The sequence below is a fragment of the Balaenoptera ricei genome, chromosome 15, assembly GCF_028023285.1.
Source record: "Balaenoptera ricei isolate mBalRic1 chromosome 15, mBalRic1.hap2, whole genome shotgun sequence".
Lineage (NCBI taxonomy): Eukaryota > Metazoa > Chordata > Mammalia > Artiodactyla > Balaenopteridae > Balaenoptera > Balaenoptera ricei.
This window is the reverse complement of record NC_082653.1, coordinates 74,245,098-74,269,412: the sequence shown is the minus strand read 5'-3', so window position 1 is coordinate 74,269,412 and position 24,315 is coordinate 74,245,098. Positions and strand designations below refer to the sequence as shown.

Here is a 24,315-nt window from a genome sequence, read left to right as displayed (position 1 = left end):
AGCTTTGGTAGAGAAATAGTTACGTAAGGAGTAGCTCCCTAGCAAACGTGCTGCTCATTAAAAAGATTCCAGGTGGTACAGGCCTTTGGAGCCAATGTTCAGGAAACTGAGCAGTAACGAAACTAAAATACTAACTGTTCTAATCAGGTGAATGATAAAGGAAATGTGGGAGCAGACCCATTACACGTGTGGGCTCCCTGTGGCCAGGTCAGCACTACATGGCATTGTTAACCTAGGTTATCCAGTTGGTTGGAGATGAAAATTCATTCTCAATACAGGCAGTTTCCCTGCAGATGTTTTTATTCTGCTTAAGGCATTGTAGCTTCCTCTTCCTGAAAGACTCAAGTTGCCCTCTCCAAACTGTCTTAAGTCCATGTTGGACTCAATTTGGGGTGCATCTTTTTTTTTTTTTTTTAAATGAACCCAGCTCCATCCCTCACAAAGAGCTCAAAATTTCATTTACTTCTGGGAGTTGACCTCCAGTCTCCATTATGCTCTGCAGTTTTCGTACTTTCAAATATACCTTTCAGAGTTTCCATTATCTGATTTTTTTTTCCTGTTAACTGCAAGGTGAGTAAAGTGCTGTTGAGTAAGTGAATTATTCAGTTGTTACCTCCTTGTCCTCAGCGGTGTTCTTAAGAGTGCCTCATTCTGTACCTAATCACTCACTTCCTGAAAGAGGCCAAGACCACCTTGCCCAAGGACCAAAATGACCACAGACAATTCACTACTGGCCAGTCCCTCAGCATATTCCCTCCTGGGTTCATCAGTGGGCTCGTTTGCCCATTTTCCTAAAGGCTCAGGACCTCTGAGTTCATAGTGTTAATGCCCCTTACGTCCAAGGTGTGATGCTGTATGGTGAGTACCCAAATATGGTTGAATCACTGAATCAAAGGAAAATGAACCACTGACAATAAAATGCAAGAGTCTGGCTGACCTGGCCTGCCCCTGGTGGGAGCCATGGCTATGTAGGGAAGGTCACAGGGAATAATCCACCAGGTGTATTGGCCTTTTGCCCTAAAGTCAGAAGGGATTTTTATTATGTATTGAAAGTGTAAGCCAGCAGGCGTCTGCAGCTTAGAATCGGGGAAAAAGGCTTATTGACAGTAAGTAAAAGGAGAGTTCAGTGTTTTCATCTTTGGAACCAGATGTTGCATCTCGATAAGCTGGAGGCCGTTAAGGATAGGGACAAAGTCATTTACAACTCCTTTCTGTATAGCAGTTCAGCAAAGTCTATCCCCAGAGTGGAAGAGATGGCGAGCGTGATACAATGGAAAGAGCACGTGGGCCTACATCTGAGGTTCACCTAGGCCCTCCTACTCGCCTCGTCGAGCAAGTCACATTCTCTCTAAAATTGGCTTAATACCAGAATTTTGGGGGCCCAATGAGAGTGCATATGAAGTGCATTGTAAAATGCTCATTAAATGGGTTTTTGTGGGCTCAGCACCTGTATGAAGCAGTGTATTACCCCTTTCTTCGTTTGGTATATTAGAAGAACTAGGGGTTTGAAGAACAGGTCGCTTTAGAATGAGGGTGAGCATTTAAAAAGTGTCTACTTGTGTGCCAGCATGTTTCGTACATTATTTCCAACTCTGTCAGCCTCTTAAGCTAGACTCACACCGATGAGGACCCTCACCCAAAGAGCCTAAAGCCACACACGGTTAAGAGCCCATGTGCTTTTCCTGGCACATGGAACTCCTCTCATTCATTAGAAACTGCAGGCTGAAGTTAAGGATGAAATGGAGGCAGATCAGAGATGGGGTCCTGAAGGGAATGTTCCCTAGCCTTTGAGGTCTGCATTGGGTCAGGCAGCCACACAAACCGTAGCTGAGCGGGTCCCTGTAGCAGCCAGGGCTGCAGCGTGGGCACGCCAGTGTGCTGGGGTGTCTCCAGGGCTCTGCTCTCAGCACACACAGGAATGGCTCCCAGAGCAGCCAGCGTGTTCCCAGCGAGCTGGCTTTATCTCCTCTAAGCCTGGAGGTTGAGTGAGCTCCAGAGGGAAGATGGGTCACCTTGTGCTGTCCTGCCTGCTCCCAGGCCACCGGAGCTTCCCTCACCCTCCACCAGAGGTCACCCCTGCTGAGCCTTGGCCTGCACCCCAGCTTTGCAGCTGGGATTTATTTTTGGCACATCAGGCTTCCGTCCTCAAGTAGCAAAGCCTGAAGGAAGAGCAGCAAGATATCCTGTTCTGGCCACAAGCGTCTGCTCGGGACACGCTTCAGCTCTCTGTTGTCCCCTGTCCCCAGGGGGCTCCTGGACCTTTGGGATTCCTGTCACGTTCATTCCAGGGCCTGCGAGGACATAGAGGTGAGTAGCTGGGTGGGGAGCGGGAGAGGCTGTGGCGTAGAGAAGACAGAACCCTCCACATCCATTAGACCCACCTCTCCCTGCTTCTGAAGGCACATGGGCCCAGAAGAGTGGCAGCACTGATTCTCTAAGTTTCAGGGAGGGATGTCATGTTCCAAAAAGGACCAGGCTACCTACTCCCGTTTGGGGACCCTTTCCAAAGGCATCTTCGGTAAGGCATGGGGAATGCAGGCGGGGGCAGTGGACAGAGGCGCGAAGTTGGCCCCAGGTTAGGCCTAGAGTAAGGGGATGAGGCAAGATAGACCTCCGCCGCCCACCCCAGGAGACGGGAGTGCTGCTGGGGCTCAGTGGGGCCGGTTGTGCCAGGGAACGGGCCCTGATGGGACGGCATCCCAGGCTGGGTCCACGTACACCGTCTGTGCAGGGAGGGCTGCAGGAAGGAGAGAACTTTCCTTGCCCAGCTTTGGGAGGTGGGGGGAGGAGGGGGAACAGATGCCCCTCGTGGGAACTTTAAAGGGCTTACCAGGGACTGGGCTAGTTTTTGTGGGGAACAGACACTGCGGTGCTCAGCTGGGGTTGCTGACGGGGGTGGAGCAGAGGCGGCTCCAGAGCCTGCTGCTGGCAGAGGACACTGTTGTTATTCTCATCCTTCCTCTGGTAACCAGGCACCCAGCAGTGGGGACGCCAGCCTTCCTAGAACAGCCGGCCTGTCCCGAGGCAGCCAGGGCTGCTGCTTGGCTGGTCAGCAAATTGGCCTCTTTGACAGGCCAGACCTTCTTGGACCCAGAAAGGGCGGTGGAAATGGGACCGGAGGCATCTTTGGCCCTGCTGAGAGGCAGCTCGTGCCCATTTTCTATCTGCCCCTCTTCCTGTTGGTACAGAATTTTCTCCATTCCTCAAGTCCTCGGTGTGAGATAGGAGTTCCATACCCAGTGGCCTCTATGTTCCTGAAGCAAAGCCGGCCAGCTCCTCTGGGTCTAGGCCTGAGTGTCCTGGCTCTGTTCTGTCCCACACTGCAGCAGGACCACTCAGGGCTCATTGGCCATCGTTAGGTAGGACACAGGGCATTCTGAGGACATGACCATCCTGCTGGCAGGAACCTGGACCAAAGGGACACCTCCAGCCATTGACTTACATCTACGGAGCAGCACCTGCGACACACCTGCACTGGGCACAGTGGGGAGGGATGGTTGGGATGATCTAGAGATGATCACGGTGGGATAGAGGTGAGACAACAAGTGATACCAGAGGCTGGGACCAGGACTCACCCATCAAACTCTGCATCAGAGCACCTGGCACAGTACTTCTCTGAGTATGAAAGGAAGGAAGGAAGGAGGGAGGGAGGGAGGACAGAAGGAAGGAAGGAAGGAAGGGTCAAGGGGGGACAGTGATCACAAAAACTAAGGGCGGAACGGGTGAGGAAGCAGCAATGGGAAGCACAGCAAGGCTGTCCCAGGAGGAGGGGTGTTTTCTGGGTAGGACAGTTACAAGTGGGGGAGATAAGGAGAGGTTATGGGAGCAGCCTATTTGAAAATGAAACCATGAAGCTTCTCACCTTTTCCAGAAGTGCAGAGAGCAGGCCGAGGAAAAGCAGGACCAGCCTCGTCGCCTCAAAGAGGAAAGAGCACTTTAATTTGTCCTTTGCAGAATTTCTCGGTGGTGCTTTCTAAAACCAAGCGTGTGCTGGCCCTGTCAGAACTAACCTTGCAGCCTGGTGGCCCGATTCCTGCCTCGAGCCTGAGCTTGGGCCTGGCTGCCCATCTATTGCTCCTATTGGGGAGCAACAGCTAACAACGAGAACATGCCGGGAGCCACATGGTCACCTGGGGTCACGAGAGTTTACAGCCAGTGGGCAGAAGCAAGTTGGGCTCTTTCCAAAGCTTTTTTAAAAATACATAAACATTTATTTTGAATATTCACAAGAGGCCAGACCTATGCCAGGAAATACGAAGATGAGGGAGAGGGACTTCCCTGGCGGTCCAGCGGTTCAGACTCCGCACTTCCAGCGCAGGGGGCACGGGTTCGATCCCTGGTTCCTCTGGGTTCCTGGTTACCAGAGGAAGGAACTAAGATCCTGCATGCTGTGCGGTGCAGCCAAAAAAAAAAAAAGGGAGAAACGGTTTCAGCCCTCAAAGAGCACATCCCCCAGGTCAGGAAGGCTGACCGCTTCTTTCTGTTCCCCTCTTTAAGGAGCTGAACATGACCCAGGACAAGGCACTGCCGGACTCCCGTTCCGCACAGGGTTTCTATGAGAACTACGAGCCCAAGGAGATCCTGGGCAGGTAAGGCCCGGACCTTCCCCATGAAGTTCTGTCCTGGGCTCCGGCCAGCACTGCGGGCAGGATCCATCTCTGCTTGACCCTGAGCACTGACCCCATTTCCATCCCGAAAGCACTGTCCACTTGGAGAATCTCTCAGTTCGGGGTCCTGCCCTCCTGCACCAGGATGGAGGAAGCGGGTATAAGAGCACCCAGATTAGAGACCTCTCCCAGCAAGGAGCTCCCCCAGTTTGGGGCCAGGGTCAGGAGTCAGGTGTCAGAAGCTTATGGCCCTGAGAGGGCCATAAGAGAGCTGAGAGAGCTTCTTCCTCCGTGCCGAGAAAGAGCACTGAACTAGGAGCTAGGAGGCCCCAGAGCAGGCTTCCTCCTCTTGGGCTCCAGGCAAATCGCCCTCTCTGTGCCTTCTTCATCCTACCATCCCCCAAAGCTCACAGGGAGCTGGGGGACAAGGCAGGACATCTCTGCTGCGGCCTGGATCTGGGCCTCCCCCTGGGCTGAGGGGCCCCGGGGATGATCTGTCCTCTGCACCCCCAGGGGAATAAGCAGCGTTGTCAGGCGCTGCATCCACAAGCCCACACGCCAGGAGTACGCTGTGAAGATCATCGACGTCACGGGTGGGGGCAGCTTCAGCTCCGAGGAGGTGCAGGAGCTGCGAGAGGCCACACAGAAGGAGGTGGACATCCTGCACAAGGTCTCAGGACACCCCAACATCAGTGAGTGACGGCCCCGAGCCGCGGCGCAGTGCCCTGCCATGGGTCTGCTCTGATTACCCAAGCCAGGGAGTGTGGCCCCAGTGCAGCTAGCCAGAACCACCAGTGTCTCCTGCACCCCGAGGCCCTGAAAGCCCAGTGCCCAGAGGCTTGAGGCTCCCGGCTCCACCCTCTCTGCTCCCGGGAGTCAGCTCTAAGCCTCCTCTTCCAGCCCCACAGAAGGAGTGACAGGCAGGGCTGGGTGCAGGTGCGGGAATGGGAGTGTGAAGTCCCTGGGTGCCCCCTCCCCTGGTGCGCCTCCTTTGAACACCATCGCGATACCCCTTCCAGCTTCTGAGTCCGGCCACAGCGGCCTTAGTCCCCTTCCCCTCGCGCCTCCACTGCCCCCGCCTGGGTTCCTCTGTTGCCAGAGACGAGTGAGCCATTTCCATTTCAGTACAGCTGAAGGACACTTATGAGACCAACACTTTCTTCTTCTTGGTGTTTGATCTGTAAGTACCCAGGCCTGGGGCCTATTGGAGAGGCTTCTATTGTAGTCCCCCACCCAGGGCTTCCTGGAGCAGCCAGCCCCTGACACCGTGGATGCCAAATAAGGCCACAGACGCTTTAGGCAGATCAGCCCCTGGAGTCAGGCTGCCAGGTTTTAGATCCTGGGTCCATCACTTATGGGCTGGATGATTTCTGTCAGTATCAGCTTTCCCATCGGTGTTGCAGGAGGAAAATGGCACAGTGACTGGCACAATGTAAATGCTAATAATTATGAACTACCATGATGATGACCATGGTGGTCATTCAATACTTATTCTAGACGTTGAGGATACGCAATCCTACTTCATGCACTAATTTTCACAGGGTGTGAACAGAAAGCAATCAAGTCATAAAACACACACAGAGTTACACATATATGTAAAGCTGAGCAGGGGTCAGAGGGAGTGGGCAGGGAATGCTCTCCAGGAGGTGACCTGAGCAGAGACCTGGATGAAGGGAGGGAGGGATCTGAGCCAAGACCTGGAGAAGGAGCCTCTAGCAGAGGGAACGGCCAGAGCAGGGGCCCGGCAGGGGTGGGCTTGGCATGTTTGAGGCTCGGCAAGGAAGTCAGGATGGGGGAGTGGAGCAAGCCTGTGGCGATGGCAGGATGCAAGGTCAGTCAGTACCAAAAAGCAGATTATGCAGGCGTTTTGGAGGTAAGAATTTTTGGAGGGCCAAGGGCAGGAGGGTGATGTGATCTGACTTACTTTTATAAAGGATCCCACTGACTGTAAGGAGGCAAGAGTGGAAAGGAGGAAGCCAGCAATATGGGGGCAAGAGGCCCAGCAGGGAGACAGTGGTGGAGATTGTATTTGGGATGTGGTTCAAAGATTGACGTCATCATCGTTGTCGTCAGCAGCAGCATCAACAGCAACATGTCACCATGTTTGTGCACCAACAGGCCTATTGAGATGAGCTCCTTGGTTCAGGGCCCTCTGCCCCCAGGGACCAGCGGGCCTTTTAGCTGTGAGAGCCTCTGTTTTCTCAGGAAAGGAAAAACGATACTGTCCATCTCACCAGGCTCCAAGCATCAAATTCGAACAACACAAAGTGTTCTGTGAACCGTGCACTCAGACTTCTTGCCGTTTTTACTGGAAAAGGTTCCCAAGGAAGGGAACTCTCCAGCTCCCATGCCCCCACTCCATTGAGTCCTCACTAAAGGACACACACCTCTGTTGCACGAATCATTGTTGGAGAGCTGTCTTGACTTCTCCATACATAACTGCTAATTTAAGGACTAGCTTTACTTGAGAAGATTATTCAAGCAGATTTTGTATTGCTGGAACACTTCATTGTGTAGTCATACTGAACATGTGCAGTGTTAAGTTTTTCTTGGAGACACAATTTAACTTGGCCTGTGTGTACAATTCAACCACCAGCTCCAGGAAGGCAGGAGCCTGCTGATGGACCTTGCAGGGTCCCAGTGTTGTTGACTGGTAAATCTTTTTGCTGCTGCTGCTATTAGTGAGTTCTCCTAGCGTGTTTAAAATGGAATTAAAGTGATCAAAACTGGAGGCACACACTGCCTTTTAGGGACACAGTACCAATCGTGTATGAAACAAGGCTCACTTCTGTAATTTCTGGGTTGCTCCTCAAACAGAACTCAACTCCCCGCCCCACCAGTTAAGTTCAAGGATTTTCTTGCCTCCCTCAGATACTGGCCAGAATTCTTCCCCTGGGCTCTGCTTTTCCTGGAGGAGCAGGCAGGATGCACCTTTCCTATTTAACTTTCCTAGGACCCCTCCAGACTTGCCCAGCTCTAGCTGTCTCAACTCTGTTCGGTGGCACTGTCCTGTAGAGTCCTTGGGGGCAGCTCAAATGTCTCTAACCTTTGAAGAAGTTGCTTGGGGAAGCTATTTTTAATGCTGCCCCAAATTGCCCTTCAGGGTATAACTAGATGATTCTAGCAGAAACCTCTTTCTAGATCATCCCAAGTGAGAAAATGGAACCGCAATTCTTAATCCTAAGAAATCCTAAAATAGGTAAAACTGCTCTTCCATCACTACTGTTGCTTCTGTTTGTTCCTGGGGAAAACCAGGATACTCCTGTCCTTCTGATGTGGGTCTGGGGCCTTGTGCCAGTGGCTCAAGTTCCCTCTCCCCCCTCCCAACCCTGACTTTGACCCTGAGGGATCCCAGTCCATGCTGTCACTCCCACACACGGGGGGACCTTCGCACTGGTGCCATCCCCCAGCCCCCAGTCTCGTTCTTCTTTCAACCTTCCGAGACAGCCTCTCCACTCACTTCCCTAGCTCCTCCCCACAGACCTTGGTCCTTTGTGGGGAGCAGCCCACTTTGCCCCTGGAGGTGTTAGGGTGGGAAACAGTTTTCTGGGAGCAGGGTAAGGAGGGGGTAGCCTTGGGGCACATCCAGCTACAAACCCTCTGTCCCCACAGGATGAAGAGAGGGGAGCTCTTTGATTACCTCACTGAGAAGGTCACCCTGAGTGAGAAGGAAACCAGGTGGGGTCCACTTGCCCCTCTCCCTACTTCCGGCCTGAGTCCCTTGCTTAGGCACCGCGGTCTTGGAGGAGGCGTGGCATGCGCCCGTCTGGGTGGGCAGTGTGCTCCGCTGGCTTTGGTGGCCTCCTTTCCTCCTTGACTCAGCCAAGGTAGGCCTGGCCTGTCTTGAGTCCTCCCTCACTTGCAGTCCAGCTGGCTTACGGGCTTTGGTGTCCCTGCCTGTTACCTGACCCTGCAGAGTAGCAGATGAAAGTAACCTGTTCCTGTCCCACCCCAGAAAGATCATGAGAGCCCTGCTAGAGGTGATCTTCACCTTGCACAAACTCAACATCGTGCATCGGGATCTGAAACCTGAGAACATCCTCTTGGATGATGACATGAACATCAAGCTCACAGACTTTGGCTTTTCCTGCCAGCTGGAGCCAGAAGAGAAGCTGCGAGGTCCGGTAACATGGCCTTGGCCCATGTCAGGGGCTCAGGCTCTCTCCTCAGCTCTCCTAGGAACAGAGGTTGCCTGGGTTTCCCCCCCCAGAATAAAAATCCTACCATTTCAGGGCTGGGTGTTTCTTCCCCGGACTGGGCTGAGCCAAGTTCCCACTGCCTGCATTCCAGGCCAGGATAGCTAGAAGTGACCAGGCCACTGACGGTCCCCCATCGGGTGGCCACAGGACCCAGCACCCTGGCCCTGCCCTTGGCCCTGGGCCAGGCCTGTGTTCAGAGAGTCCCAGCCCAGCCACCACTTTGGTTCCTTCTCCATTGTCTCTTTGGGCTTTCCTCTTCCAAGTGCCTCTGCTGACCTGTTCTGATGGAAACTGTCCCTGCAGAGGTCTGTGGGACGCCCAGTTACCTGGCCCCTGAGATCATTGAGTGCTCCATGGATGATGACCACCCTGGCTATGGGAAGGAGGTGGACATGTGAGTGTGTTGGGGGGAGGGAGGTGACCCGGAGGGACAGGGATGCCCCCACGGCCAGGAGCACCTGGCTGGGGAGGAGGGCGCGGTGGGAGCTCCAGCTGGCCCTCCTGCCTTCCTCCCCGCCGCCCGGTGCCAGGTGGAGCACAGGGGTCATCATGTACACCCTGCTGGCCGGCTCCCCACCCTTCTGGCACCGCAAGCAGATGCTGATGTTGAGGATGATCATGAGTGGCAGCTACCAGTTTGGCTCACCAGAATGGGATGATTACTCGGACACTGTGAAGGACTTGGTGAGAGGAAAGGCCTCCTGGCTCGGGGGTCAGGCGAGGGGCAAGTACAGTGGGGAGAGGGGAGTGTACCGTGCATGCCACGGGATGGAGGCCCTGCCAGGAGGGACCCCCCACAGACGTCTTCCGTTCTGTCTCGTTCTCTCAGGTCTCCCGCTTCTTGGTGGTGAGCCCCAAAGGCCGCTGTTCGGCAGAAGAGGCCTTAGCGCATCCCTTCTTCCAGCAGTACACGGTGGAGGAAGTGCGTCACTTCAGCCCCCGGGGGAAGTTCAAGGTACTTAAGCTCGCCTGCCACTCAGGGGCCCGGGGCAGGTGCCGCAGGCCCCTGAAGTCCGAGCTCCCGGTGCCCTTCTTGGGGACTCCTTACGCCCACAGGGTTTCCAGAGCACCCACCCTTCTCCTCCCGCCCAGCCCTGTGATGGTTGCAGCTCAACTTCTGGCTTCTGGCTCCGACAGCCTTAAGCCCTGCGCCTGGGTCGGGTGGGAATGGGGGTATCGGGGGTGGGGGGCGGGAACGCTAGGACAGGCCCAGCGGAAACCACACAAGCCTTCGTGGCAAACAAGCTCAGGGCCTGCCGTCACGGACTGGGAAGGAAACAGGCCGCGGAGCGGGTCCAGCTCTCAGGCCAGGCCCTCCGCAGGTGATCGCCCTGACGGTGCTGGCTTCCGTGCGGATCTACTACCAGTACCGCCGGGTGAAGCCCGTGACCCGGGAGATCGTCATCCGAGACCCCTATGCCCTCCGGCCCCTGCGGCGACTCATCGACGCCTACGCTTTCCGGATCTATGGCCACTGGGTGAAGAAGGGGCAGCAGCAGAACCGGGCAGCGCTCTTCGAGAACACACCCAAGGCTGTGCTCCTCTCCCTGGCTGAGGAGGGCTACTGACGGGCAGGCCGGCAGGGCAGGTGGGACGGGGGTCAGGCCGGAAGGAGAAGCCACCGATATGGAGGGCACAGGAGTGAGAGCGTGTGCAGGCCTCTGTCCAGAGGGGGCACTTGGCCCCGGCCCGGACCCCAGGCGCTGGGGCCACTCTCCCGTCTTGGAGGCGTCACACGGTGGTCAGTGCAGTTGGAGCCAGGCCCACGGGGTGGGGGACCAGCTGTGGTCCAGAACCAGGAGCACGCTGCCTCTCCATGGCCCAGCTATACCACCATGTCCGCTTGTCCTCACGGGAGGCCCACAGTTACTGACACTCGGTGCACCGCCTTTAGGGTCCCAGGGTGAGGATGAAAGAGAACAGTCTGAGAATTGCAATCACAGGAGATTTTACTGACCTCACAAAGTCCAGTGACACCACGGGAGCAGGTTCTTCTCTGGGGCCATGTTTTTAGAGGCATAGGCCAGCCCTTACATAACTATTAATAGAAAGGGAAGCTTCTGCTGTTTGTCTTTGTGGAGTATTATTCACTCTGTGCCTCCCATGATACGCAGTTGCGCCTGGTAAATCCGTCGTTCTCCTAGACCCTTTTAAGACTGACATTGTGCTTTAAAGAGCCCACAGAACTGCATTTCACATACGGTGGAAACTAGGTTCCCTTGGAGGTGCATGAAACCCCACAAATAAAGCAAATGAAGGAATCATTTTCCTTCTACAGCAACTTGCTGGGAAAACAAGGAGACCTGGGGAAATTCTGCCTTGAGCAAACAATGTCAGGTCCCCGGGTCAGACAGCGAGAAAGGAGGAGGGAGCAGATATAAAATTTTTTCACAAACTGCCTTTCAGAGCACTGTGCCCCAACTGTTTTGAGTATGTGGCCCCCATACGGTCAATATTTGACCTCTAAGAGAAACATCCGGCTCCTGGGCACAATCAGTAAGTTGGGCCCCTTCTCCAAGAGACAGTGGCGCCCCTCCGCGGAGGTCAGGGTCCTTTCCTGCCCGGGGGAGAGGTGCCTGCCGCAGAGGATGGGGGAGGGGATGGACGCAGTCCCGAGTTTGGCTGTGTTTGGCATGTGGCCAGGGAGTGCCACGGGTACCACGGGGGACTCCTCTCGTCTCTGTGTGGGTGCTCACAGCTCCCCAGGTGGTCGGCCTACACTGGAAGCGCAGCGGAAGCCTAGGTTGTCTGAGGCTGAATCTGGAGTGTTGCCCATCCTGCCACCAGAGAAGGGGAGAGACAACGGACATTTGTTGAGAAAGGGACCCGGGGCCTTACCCAACTCTCCTGCTGCAGCTCCCAGGGCCTGCTGTGGTCTGGGGCGCCTGAGGACTGGTGGGGGGGCATACACAGTCTGGAAAGGAACCTAGTGTGAGGGTAGGGCCTGAGGGTGTGCCATTCCTGGGGGAAAGGGGTAAGAAGGGACCTTGGGACAGAGTGGAGGAAGTGAGGGTGGTCCTGAGAGACTGAACTGGAAGGAAGCAAAGGCCACAAGTAATAACTTTGACTGTCGGTAGTTTAGAATAACTCAGCCGAAGAAAACCTGTCAGCAAGAAGTGAGACTATCATAGCACCAATCAGTACCTCACACTTTCCAAAGAAGTTTCACATGTATTCCTTCATTTGCCATTTCCCTTACTGCTCTGGAAGGAGGGTTTTGTTCACCATCTCACAGACCCAGAGTCAGACACTAGAAAGATTTAAATGTCTTGCCCAAGGCCAACCACTGCTTCAGGGGCACAACAGAATCAGTGGCAAACCCAGTTTCCTGGTCCCCAGGCCAATACTTTCTCCACTACTTTGTCCTAAAGAAAAAGGTGAGGAAAATCCAGGGGGCTCAATGTATCAAACGCCTGCAAACCTGATACCCTGAGGCCACAGGAACAGTGGCTTCTCTACAGTCCTTACAGAACCCAGGAGCAGGAGGAGTTGCAGGGAGATTAACCAAAATAAATCTACAGATGAACAAAGCAGAAAGTCCTAGAAGGGGACTCGGGAGCCGGGGACTCTACCATTCAGGTGCCACCACTAGCCATCTGTGTGAAATGAGCAGGTTCCAGGACCTTCCTGAGCCTATTTTTTCTTGATTGTAAAACAAAATGGCTGTAGAAAATGACTTTTCATGTGCACACTCGTTGGAAGAGTCAATATTTCCATGGCCCCTGGCCATGACCTATCGATGTGGCCATTCCACTTCCCTCTCTCTGCAAGCCTAGCTCTGAGGACAAGAGGGGAAACCACATAATTAAGATGCTGGACACAGAGTCTGCCTTGGTGCTGACTGCTGGCAGGAAAAGGCACCAGCAGTCCCGGGCTCTTGGCTTTTCATGGCAAGTGTGGCTTGCTTCCTCTTCTGTACCCACAGCCCCCAGTGGAGGGGGAGGCACGGCAGCGGCGGCCATGCCAGATCTGGTGCCACCTGTGCTCTGGGAGACCAGGACCCAGACCCTCAGCCCCCAGCTACCGAGCCCCTCACCTGGTGGTGACCCGGGCCCGGTGATTGGCAGAGCCGTCCGCCGTGTCGATCCAGGACGCCCCCCGGAGGACACGCATGTCCTGGTCGGCAGGCTGGTATGGTGACGCTGTCCACTCCCACACGTTGCCCACGAGGTCAGAGAGCCCTGAAGCACAGCGGCGGGTCTGGCCCAGGCTGGGGAGCGCCACCCCCGCCCCTCCTGGCCATCGACGGCCCTGGGGAGCTAATGCTTCCCGGTGCTGCTTCTCTCCACCTCATCTTTCAGGCAGGACCATCCCACCAACGAAGCTGTGAACGCGGACAGCAACCCGATGAGCAATCTTACCGTAGTTGTTCTGTGGGGGGAAAGCGTTCACCGGGGAGACTCCGTGGAAGCCATCCTCAGCCTTGTCGCCCTTGGGGAACCTTCCCTGAGGGGGGAGAAATTTAGACTAAAAGATTTACCATCCCGTCCCAAGGCAGCTGCTCCCATCTGCCCAGAGGAGTTTAAACCAAGGCCATCTTGCAGTATCCTCTGGGGTAGGGGAAGGGCACGGGGCAGTGACCCGAGGTTCCCACCCTGACCTCCCAAACCAGCTGCCTCATGTCCTCCACCATGACCTCCTGGCTGGATTAGGAAGTGTGTCGTTTCCCCTGTGTCCACACCAGGCTGCCCCATTCCCACTTTCTCGACTTCCTCCCCATGTGCCTTGAGAAGAAAGGCTCTGCCTCCCCTCCTCCATGACCTGCACCTGTCTCCTCAGGAACCAGGATGCTCATCCTGTGCTCCCCTGTACCATCGCTTTCCCTTCTACCACCAACAGGCTTAACTCTCCCTCATCTGCTCTGACCCTGCCTCCCTCACCTCCTGCTTTTTACCGCAAAAATTCTGGAAAAGTAACCCGTATTTGCTGATGCAATTTGTTCAGCTTGTTCATTCTGCTTCTCATTGAAATTGGAGTTCAGCTGCCCCTGCTCTATGGAGGCTGATCTTATGAAAGGGAAGATGAAGGGGTTACAATTTACTCATCGCCAACCATGTGCTAGGGCTGCCACATCTATGTCTTTAATGCTGACCAGGTTGTGAGGCAAGTATTCTCTCCCTTTAAAAAGCTAGCAACTGGGACTTCCCTGGTGGTGTAGTGGTTAAGAATCCACCTGGCGGGGCTTCCCTGGTGGCGCAGTGGTTAAGAATCTGCCTGCCAATGCAGGGGACACGGGTTCCAGCCCTGGTCCCGGAAGATCCCACATGCCGCGGAGCAGCTGGGCCCATGAGCCACAATTACTGAGCCTGCGCGTCTGGAGCCTCTGCTCCGCAACAGGAGAGGCCGCGATAGTGAGAGGCCAGCGCACCGCGATGAAGAGTGGCCCCCGCTTGCCGCAACAAGAGAAAGCCCTCGCAGAGAAACGAAGACCCAACACAGCCAAAATAAATAAATAAATAAAATTTAAGAGATAAGCAAAAAAAAAAAAAAGAATCCACCTGGCAATGCAGGGGACATGGGTTCGAGTCCTGGTCCGGGAAGATCCCACATGCCGCAGAGCAACTAAGCCCATGCGCCACAACTACTGAGCCTGCGCTCTAGAGCCCGCAAGCCACAACTACTGAGCCCGTGTGCCACAACTACTGAAGCCTGCACTCCTAGAGCCCATGTGCCACAACAAGAGAAGCCACCGCAATGAGAAGCCCACGCGCCGCAACGAAGACCCAACACAGCCAAAACAAACAAACAAAAAAAAAACTAGCAACTGAGACTCAAAACAGTTTAATTTATCAAAGATCCCATGGTGAATAAGTCAGATAAGACTTTTTGCAAAGCTCTGATCCCAAGATCATCTAAAAGGTCAGTCTACCCCTCAGGCCCTTTTCAAGGCTTCACCCTAAAATGCTGGTGCTGGGCTCCCCTCATGCTGCAGAGTCCCCCTGGGGGATGTCATTCCTGCCTACAGTGTATGCTGTTGACTCCAAACCAGTTGCTCTGACACAGACCTCTATCCTAAGCTCCAAACTCATACTTTCAACCTCTTACTGAGCATATCCATGACCCAAAGGCAGCTTAAGCTAGGCTGATCCTAAACTGACCAAGTTCTATCCCTCTGACCCCCAACATGCATATTATCTATTCTGGATAATGGTCACACCAGCACCCTCTTGCCCAAGCTTGGATTCATGCTTGAGTCCTTCTCTCTTCCACTCCTCCATGTTTGGCGAAGTACCAAACCCTGTCTCTCCTCTCAGGCCGGCGTCTCCCACCTGGCTTCCTCTCGATTTCACTTTCACTTCATGCAAGTGTTCACATGCCCGGGGCCATGGCCGCAGCCTTGGATTCAGAGACCTCCTGCAGCTCTACTTCATTTGATCCCACACAAATTTTCAACAATCAGCATCCCCCAAATCAAAATGATGTTGTCGCTCCCCTGTTTCAAGACCTCTGTCGGCTCCCCACTGCCTGGAGGGTAAAATCTAAAACCACATCTTGGCACCCCTGGTCCTTCATAATCTGCCTCCAATCCACTGCCTACTTCATCTCCGATACCTCCTGTTTCCCTGTGCGCTAGCCTCTCCGAGTCTGGCATGTCTCTGAACACACAGCACCCTTTCCTAATCCACTGCTGACAGGCATGTTGTTTCCTCCACTTTTCTCGTGGCAAACTCCGGCTCAATCAGCTCAAATGGCATGTTCACTGTGAAGTCACGCCCTGCTCTTGCAGCACAAGAGAGCACACTCCCAGCACACCCCCCCAGCACACGCTGCACATCTTCACTATACAGCCCCACCACGTTGTCTTCTGCTTTACCCCTTTACCAGCTTTCAGTTCCATTAGAACACTAAGGCCTCTGAGTCCCACAGCCTAACACAGTGTCTAGCCCACAGCAGGTCTCAATCAACACTCTGAGAAGGGACAGGAGTGAGGAACGTGTGTCTTACCTGCCACAGGTTGGTGCGGTTTGGCTGGAACTCGTTTCCCCAGGGGTAAACCTGACCTGCCAGGAGGGCAAGGAGACAGCGGAGGAGGGAGAGGTGAGGAGTTGGGGAAGAAGGGAAAGGCAGAAAGAGCAAGGCAACCGAAAGGAAGTGAGGAAGTGATGAGAACAGAAGAGTAAGATTACTTACTTTTACTTCCCACACCCCTCCCTTCCACTCACAGTATTGCACTCAGAGGCCCTGGCTTCTGATTTGCTCCAGGACAGGACAATTCTAGGTGTGGTTCTGACCAATGCCATTCTGCAAACTATCTGTTACCAGCTCATGCTGGGATAAGTACAGAAACTGAGAGTAAGCATTGAGAAACATGTTCGTTAGACTTAGACTGGATAAATGAACAAGCAACCTCATTTATCACATTCATAACTTTGACTATTGGTATAGCCAGTGTTCATTCAAAGACTGTGTAGAGGTGTTGAATATGGGAAATTGCTATTTCACTCTAACTTTGTTTAGCTAGGATTGCAAACTAACAAAGTTATAAGCAAATAGCAATGTTATATTAATCCCTATACAGCTATGGAAAAGGTATACAGTGTAGGTAATCCTTTTCTTTTTCCCTATGCTATGTTGTTCTGATTATACTTATTGAAATGGAACATGTCTGTAGACTCTGCAACAATTAAAAAAATATATGTCTGGTTTTTTCATTCCATTTTCCAGTTATTAATTTTTATGCTATTTTATGGAAGTACTGGTCTGAGACGGATTAGAAATAACACCACCAACAACTGGTCCATCACTACACAGTGTAAGCAGCACTGCTCTAGGGAGCACAAACCTGTCCCGCCCTTTAAAGCCCCCCATGCAAGGCAGGATGGGGAGAAAGAAAAAAGGGAAATCGCTTAGCATCTCTATACCCTTCAAGCCCCCTCGGGCAGCAAACTCCCACTCTTCCTCAATGGGCAGCCGTTTCCCCCGCCAAGCACAGTAGGCACGGGCATCATTCCAGCTCACGTGTACCACTGGGAGCTCCAGTTTCTCTCGGATGCCAGAGCCGGGACCTGCAGGCTGATAGCCAGGATGAAGTGAGACAAGCTTCTGGGAGCTCGTGGAAGTCTGAGGAAGGCTAGGCTTAGGGTGCCTGAGTTCAGCTTTTACCACAGATGGAGCAAGGAAGTGGGAAGAGAGAGCCTGGTGAGTGAGGAGAGGTCCAGAGTCAGAAAGAAGGACTAAACGTGAGACGAAAGGGAGAAATGGGATGGGCCAGGGGTAAAAGGATTAGGGCAGAGAAAACAGGGTGGCTTGGCTGCTTCCCTGAAATTTCTCTGTCATCCTTTTAAACTCAGTATTTCTAGATGGACAAGGGTCTAGGGAAGCCAGGCCTCCCAAGAGTCAACAGGGGTAGAAAACAAAGTAGAGGAACCAACCCTTACCTGCCTCCAGAATGCTCTTTCCACTGGAAGCCACCAGAGAAGAGACTGCAAAAAGGAAGGAACACGACTGAAAAGATGATCTGACCCAGCGAGGGCACCTTCCTGGCTGACACCCAGGAGGCAAAGCAGAGACTTCAGGCTGAGACTCAGGTGGTCCAAGTGAGGCTGTGTCCAAAATCTCACCACCCGTATTGGAGGGAGGCTTCTCAAGGGGTTCTCTTTCTGGTCCAGGGACTATCCTGAACCCTGTGTGTATCTGCATCTTTACAGAGTCTCTATATATAGAAACCAGCACAGGGTGAACTTCCTGGGAGTGTGTGTTCATCTGACTCTTCCAGGGTGGGTCTCTCTTGCTTCCTCCCTGCCTCTGGTTCTCAGGTTTGATTCTCTACTGTGGCCCAGGGGACCCCAGATCCCACAGGATCCTCTGTCTAGGTCCCACTCCCATCCCCTCAGTGGCAAACCTAGGTTCTCTTACCTGCATTTTCTGGGTTGCTTTGTTTCTAAGCTCATCAGAGACAAGGTCCTCAAAGACAAAGCTCCACCCAAACACCTCAGCCTCTGTCTGGTACTTTTTCTCCCTGACAAACTCCCTGAAAAGAGATGTTTCATATGGTTTAGCTAATAGGGTTCTGTGCTCCACCCTCACCCTCTCCTGCTCCAGAACACCTCATACACCCTTATCCTATTAGTCACACATCACAGAATTTTCATGAACTACAAGGAATTAACCTGAGAGCCTGAGCAGATTTTCTTTTAAAATCTGTTGCTGTGTGTGCAGTTCACAAACAGGAGAATTCACTCTTTTTGGTGTATAGTTTTGTGAGTTTTGACAAAGCACGTAGTCACTATCACAATCAAGATACAGAGCAGTTCCATCAACCACCCCCTAAAATTCCCCTATGCCTCTGCAACCACTGATCTGTTGTTTGTCTCTATAGTTTTGCCTTTCCCAGAATATAAATTCACATAAATTGAATGACACAGTATGTAGTTTTTGGGGTCTGGCTTCTTTCACTTAGCATACTGCTTCCAAGATTCATCCCTGTTCCTTTTTTTTTTTTTTTAGTTTGCTGCCTTTCATTGCTGAGTAGTATTTCATTGGATGTATAGACCATATTTTGTTTATCCATTCACCAGTTGCAGGTCATCTGGGTTACCTCCAGTTTTTGGAGATAATGAATAAAGCTTCTGAGAAGATTCAAGGGTGGGAATGGGTCTCTCTTCGGAAAGGTCTTCGTCACATACCTAATGTCACAACAATCACAGAAGGGAGGCAGAACAGGGGTTTTTATCTCCCTCTAACAGATGAGGGAGATTGAGTCAAACAAAAATGACTTGCCGAGATTTTAGAATGGATTTTCATATAGTTTGGTACGGCTGAGCAAATTTCAGCAAGCAGATTTCCAGGGTAAGATGGATTGTTTTCACTGGGCTAAGAGTACTCCATCTGTGCCAGACCTCTGATATGAGAAGACATTGTTCACCCATCAAAGGGGCACTGAGAATGGAGGAGGAGATGAGATTTGGTAGCAATACCTATTTACCGACCGCTGACCACCTGAACGGTTTGAGACTCTTTTACCAGAGAGGCAAAGACAGATTATGGGTTCTAAGAAAAGTTTAGGGGCTTACTGGAGGTGACATTATATTTCCATAATATAAAAGGTCAATTTAAAATATAAAAGAATGCATCTAGGGCTTCTCTGGTGGCACAGTGGTTAAGAATCCGCCTGCCAATGCAGGGGACAGGGGTTCGAGCCCTGGTCCGGGAAGATCCCACGTGCCGCGGAGCAACTAAGCCCGTGCGCCACAACTACTGAGCCTACGCTCTAGAGCCCGCGAGCCACAACTACTGAAAACCGCGCACCTAGAGCCTGTGCTCCGCAACAAGAGAAGCCACCGCAATGAGAAGCCTACGCAATGAACAGTAGCTCCCGCTCGCTGCAACTAGAGAGAGTCCACACGCAGCAATGAAGACCCAACACAGCCAAAAATAAATAAAATAAAATTAAAAAAAAAAAAAAAGAATGCATCTACCTAGCTAGCTATTTCTGGTTGTCATGATGCGGTGCAAGCCTGATCAGAAGTGATTTCTCCTTTGATTTTAATAACTTTCCTGTTTAAAAATATTTTTTTAAAAGCATATATAACATCATATTATAGAAAAACAAGGAAATAGAGGTAGGTAAAAAGAAAAAAACTAAAATCATCCATTATCACACCAACTAAGATATACCTGTCCATATTCTCTCCCTCTTCACCCCACAACCAAGGATTTTTAAATTGCTTTCAGAAGGTGCTTCCTGTAATTATTTTCATTTGGAAGTCACAAAAACATGAGCAGAATCTGTCACCTAATGCCATGTTGCAACTTCCAGGTCTTTTTTAATGCATACACATTCTATACATATAGTTTTAAAAAAATGGGATCATACCCTATTTAGTATTTTGTAACCTACTTTCTTCACTTAACACTTCAGAACTATCTCTTTTTGACAACAGGATTTTTGAGGGCTGCTAAGTAGTCTGTTATATTGATACAATATGTTTAAGTGATTCTAAAATTGTTAACATTTGTTTACAAGATGACATTGTAAATGTATTAGCGTTGTATCAATAGCTAAATGTTTTTTGGCTAAATGTTCTCGGACAACTTTTAATTCTTCAAGACAAATCCTTAGAGGTGGAACCAGTGAGTCAAAAGGCCTGAGAGTATACTGACAATCCTTATGCTGATTTCAGCCTGTGTCTCCTGAATCAAATTCTCCCCAAAACTTCTTATCCTGAAAAGTTTTAAGTCCACAAATGTAACATTTAAGTCATTTCTCACATTTGCTTTATTGTCTTCCCATCCCCTCCTCTTCCTTTCCCTCTCCTCTCTATATACTCCCTCCTCTACCATTTGAAGGTAAGTTATACATATGTCCTGGATCATTTTCTACTTTGGCCTACCCAAAACATATCACCTTGGAGACACTGACGCAGCTCAACATGGCTTCTTAGATTAAGCTGGAACCAAAATGTTTGATTCTGGAAACAACGCCATTTCCCTAAGTAAATGTAAAGGGAATTTAAGGGACTCTCAGCTACTATGACCCTTCTCCCAATTCCTTCTCCCGTTGCAGAGGTTTCTGTTCAGTGTCTGACTTCTGCCCATATTTCTCAGCGCTATGCCCAGTGCACTGGACAATCCACTGGCTCAAGAGTCAGAGGATCTGAGTTCCAGGCCCAGCTCTGCCACTAACATAAACTTTGGACTTCAGATACTTTTTTTTTTTTTTTTTTTTTTTAAATTTTGGCTGCGTTGGGTCTTCGTTGCTGCACACGGGCTTTCTCTAGTTGCGGTGAGCGGGGGCTACTCTTCATTGTGGTGTGCGGGCTTCTCATTGAGGTGGCTTCTCTTGTTGTGGAGCATGGGCTCTAGGTGTGCGGGCTTCAGTAGTTGTGGCGCAAGGGTTCGGTAGTTGTGGCTCGTGGGCTCTAGAGTGCAGACTCAGTAGTTGTGGCGCACGGGCTTAGTTGCTCCACAGCATGTGGGATCTTCCCGGGCCAGGGCTCGAACCCGTGTCCCCTGCATTGGCAGGCAGATTCTTCAACACTGCGCCACCAGGGAAGTCCCTGGACTTCAGATTCTTCATCTTAAAAATGTAGACAACACTTATCTCACTGTACCATTGCAAAGATGATATGTGGTAGTGAACAAGCTAATCTCCTTTTAAATATTATGAAGATTAGAAAAGCCTTTACTTCTCCTGGAAGAACACTGGATGTACCTGAAGTCTTTGTTGGTGACAGGAAATATGTCGATGGCAAAGGGTTTTACCGTCACCTCCCGGACAGGTCCTTCACCATCTCTGCCATCTGGTGAATTTGTCCCCATCTGGAATCTCCCACCTGGTAGCTGGACCATGTTGGTCATCTGCCCGTTCCCTGCAGAGAAAAAAAGAGTCGAATATATATAAAAGAAGTGGCAATATTTGGACCATATGTAAAACTCATAATGCTATAATGAATAAAACAATGGAGGCTTAAAAAATTTGGCTTTAGGACTTCCCTGGTGGCGAAGTGGTTAAGAATCCGCCTGCCATTGCAGGGGACACGGGTTCGAGCCCTGGTCTGGGAAGATCCCACATGCCGCGGAGCAACTAAGCCCTGTGCCACAACTACTGAGCCTGCACTCTAGAGCCCACGAGCCACAACTACTGAACCCTTGCGCCACAACTACTGAAGCCCGCACATCTAGAGCCCGTGTTCCACAACAAGAGAAGCTACCTCAATGAGAAGCCCGCACACCACAATGAAGAGTAGCTCCTGCTCACCACAACTAGAGAACGCCTGCATGCAGCAACGAAGACCCAACGCAGCCAAAATTAAATAAATAAATAAACGTATTTTTTAAAAAAAATTTGGCTTTAAGTTCTTGTTCTGTCACTTAATTTGCTGGGTGACTTTGGGCAAATTACTTAGTCTGGATTTCAATTTCTTCATCTGTAAAATGGGGATAATATCTAACTGAAATGCATGGCTGTATTAAAATAATGTGTGAAATGTTTAGTGCATGGTAGGTTTTCTTTCTTTTTTTTTTTAATTAATTTTATTTGGTTGTGCCAGGTCTTAGTCACGGCATGCAAACTCTTAGTTGCAGCATACATGTGGGATCTAGTTCCCTGACCAAGGATGGAACCCAACCCAGGCCCCCTGCATTGGGAGCACAGTCTTTTTTTTTTTTTAATTTTATTTATTTATTATTTTTGGCTGGGTTGGGTCTTCGTTGCTGTGCGCAGGCTTTCTCTAGTTGCGGTCAGCAGGGGCTACTCTTTGTTGTGGTGCTCAGGCTTCTTATTGCAGTGGCTTCTCTCATTGCGGAGCACGGGCTCTAGGTGCACGGGCTTCAGTAGCTGCAGCACACAGGCTCAGTAGTTGTGGCTCACAGGCTCCAGAGCGCAGGCTCAGTAGTTGTGGCACACGGGCTTAGTTGCTCCGCGGCATGTGGGATCTTCCCAGACCAGGGCTCGAACCCGTGTCCCCTGCATTGGCAGGTGGATTCTTAACCACTGCGCCACCAGGGAAGTGGCCGGGAGCACAGAGTCTTAACCACTGGACCACCAAGGAAGTCCTGGTAGGTTTTCAACAAATGTTTATTTCCTTTCCTTACCTCTCTATTCTTCTGCACAACCTTTTGTCCCAGCAAGATAAATCTAGACACTATACTCTGAAATACATCTATCAACTTTCTACCCATACTACTGCTCATGTTGTTTCTCTGACTCTTCCTTTTCACTTGTTTGAACTCTTATCAATTCGTAATGATTTTCACCATTATATCATATGCTCCAGAAAGAAAAGAACTACATCTGTTTTGCCAGTGTATCCCTGGCACCTAGCACAAGTGCACAATAATTATCATCAAATGACTGAATGAACTGCTTTACACTTGCTGTTTGGATACCTCCAAAAATCATAGAATTAAAAGGATCTTTATTTCAACCTCCTCATATGACAGGAGGAAACCAAAACCCAAAGGGAAATGACTTAAACAGCCAGTTAACAGGAGAAACCAAGGTCTCCTTACTTCCAGGTTAGTGCTATTTCCAAAAGGTCACACTTCTCTGGCTTGACGTACTATTTCGTTATGTTTCTACCTAATGGTGTCTAAGTAGTATAATTTCCCTAAAGGCAGAGTCCACATCTTTTCATGTTCCCCAGTATCCCATCTTTGGCCCTTTTCTCATTCTCATTCTGACACACTCACACATGATTTCGTCCACTTTAAGGGGGGTGAGGGTTGGAATAGAGAAAGCAGGAAACTCTCAGATTAAAAGGGAATTAAGAAACAACATACAGGGACTTCCCTGGTGGCGCAGTGGTTAAGAATCTGCCTGCCAATGCAGTAGGGACAGGTTCGATGCCTGGTCTAGCAAGATCTCACATGCCGCGTAGCAACTAAGCCCGTGTGCTACAACTACTGAACCTGTGCTCTACAGCCCTTGAGCCACAGCTACTGAGCCTGCGTGCCACAACTACTGAAGGCCACAAGCCTAGAGCCCATGCCCCGCAACAAGAGAAGCCACCGCAATGAAAAGCCGGCACACCACAACGAAGAGAGTAGCCCCCGGCTCACGGCAACTAAAGCCCATGCGCAGCAATGAAAACCCAACACAGCCAAAACAAAACAAAACACACACACACACAATAGCAATATATGAATTTTATTTTGACACTAATTCAACAAGTAAACTATATTTTTAAAACATTTACAGTAGGTGAACTTGAACACTAATTGGATGTTTAATGGTGTTAAGGAATACGGTTAATTTTTTAGGTGGGAAAGTGATACTTTTTTTTTCGTGACTTCTTGTCTTTTTGGCTATTCAAGTTAAATATTGAGGAATAAAATTGTATCGTGCCTCAATTCACTCCAAAATGAATTTCCCAGGGAAAGGGTCCCAAAGAAGCAAGATTAAAGCCATAAATTGGCAACCGTTTAAACTAGGCAACGGGTACGTGGTGGACGGGAGAGGATCGTTTTATTCTTTTTTTATGCTCAAAAGATTCCAGAATAATAAGTTAAAAGTAAAAAAGAAGTGAGATACACCTCGCCAAGTTGGCCGCCTCTGGGAGGCACCTCCGGCCGCTGCAAGATCGCGCAGGAAGCGGGCAGACCGGCCATCGACTCTTTCCCCGCCGGGGCCGAGCGCCCCACCCCTTTTCTCCTGCCTCCAGGGACGAATGGCGCCAGGGGCAGTCGGGCAGGCCAGCACACTGACCTAGTTCGAGCCACGGGCCGGAGAGGAGCGACAGCAGAGTCAGCAACGGCGACAGCGAGATGGCCATGCCGAGAACACGACCCCGGAAGCCCCACGAGGGGACGCGCCACCGTGCGGGTCTGCTGCGCACGCGCCCCGCGCGCATCACGTCGGCGACCGTGCCCTGCGCACGCGTGCGCACTGCTCCTCTACGCGGCCCCACCTAGAAATTAGTCCTGGGGCCGAAGCTCCAGGGTTGCCCAGCCAAGTAATTAAGAGAAGGCAATTTTCTCAGCGTTGGGGTTGAGAGACCCTGCCATTCCAGAAGCCCCTTCTTTAGCTTGTGAACATTTGGACGGACTGATTTCCTTCCCTTTTGTGC

The 24,315-nt window shown here is 51.2% G+C and overlaps 2 protein-coding genes across 8 annotated transcripts; one reads left to right on the top strand and one right to left on the bottom strand.

Moving 5' to 3' along the window:
• The first annotated feature begins 1,765 nt into the window (after positions 1-1,765).
• PHKG1 (phosphorylase kinase catalytic subunit gamma 1) lies at positions 1,766-10,874 on the top strand. Of its 2 annotated transcripts, XM_059898250.1 has the most exons (10): positions 1,768-2,307; positions 4,498-4,589; positions 5,121-5,299; positions 5,733-5,787; positions 8,220-8,285; positions 8,563-8,726; positions 9,110-9,200; positions 9,337-9,490; positions 9,636-9,761; positions 10,129-10,874. In XM_059898250.1, exons 2-10 carry the CDS (start codon positions 4,507-4,509, stop codon positions 10,372-10,374), a joined length of 1,164 nt encoding a protein of 387 aa, XP_059754233.1. In that variant the 5' UTR covers positions 1,768-2,307; positions 4,498-4,506; the 3' UTR covers positions 10,375-10,874. The 2 variants fall into 2 exon arrangements, with proteins under 2 accessions (XP_059754234.1, XP_059754233.1); XM_059898251.1 differs by lacking the exons at positions 5,121-5,299; positions 5,733-5,787 and having other exon boundaries at positions 1,766-2,307.
• On the bottom strand, positions 10,738-24,315 carry SUMF2 (sulfatase modifying factor 2). Of its 6 annotated transcripts, XM_059898254.1 has the most exons (10): positions 23,955-24,315; positions 20,961-21,117; positions 17,663-17,777; positions 17,185-17,229; positions 16,910-16,942; positions 16,669-16,819; positions 15,752-15,807; positions 13,168-13,273; positions 12,843-12,987; positions 10,738-11,583 (listed from the first exon to the last, which is right to left on the bottom strand). In XM_059898254.1, the coding sequence occupies exons 1-10, from the start codon at positions 24,097-24,099 to the stop codon at positions 11,499-11,501; spliced, it is 1,038 nt and encodes a 345-aa protein (XP_059754237.1). In that variant the 5' UTR covers positions 24,100-24,315; the 3' UTR covers positions 10,738-11,498. The 6 variants fall into 6 exon arrangements, with proteins under 6 accessions (XP_059754237.1, XP_059754235.1, XP_059754236.1 ...); XM_059898252.1 differs by having other exon boundaries at positions 16,669-16,942; XM_059898253.1 differs by having other exon boundaries at positions 13,168-13,252; positions 16,669-16,942; positions 23,955-24,256.

Coding starts and splice junctions, on each gene's coding strand:
- SUMF2 (XM_059898252.1), bottom strand. CDS start 24,099: ATGCGCGCGGGGCGCGTGCGCAGCAGACCCGCACGGTGGCGCGTCCCC. Junction 21,118..23,954: donor CGGCCCGTGGCTCGAACTAG/GTCAGTGTGCTG, acceptor TTTTCTCTGCAG/GGAACGGGCAGATGACCAAC. Junction 13,274..15,751: donor ACCGCACCAACCTGTGGCAG/GTAAGACACACG, acceptor TAAATCTTTTAG/TCTAAATTTCTCCCCCCTCA.
- PHKG1 (XM_059898250.1), top strand. CDS start 4,507: ATGACCCAGGACAAGGCACTGCCGGACTCCCGTTCCGCACAGGGTTTC. Junction 5,788..8,219: donor TTCTTCTTGGTGTTTGATCT/GTAAGTACCCAG, acceptor CTGTCCCCACAG/GATGAAGAGAGGGGAGCTCT. Junction 9,491..9,635: donor CGGACACTGTGAAGGACTTG/GTGAGAGGAAAG, acceptor TCGTTCTCTCAG/GTCTCCCGCTTCTTGGTGGT.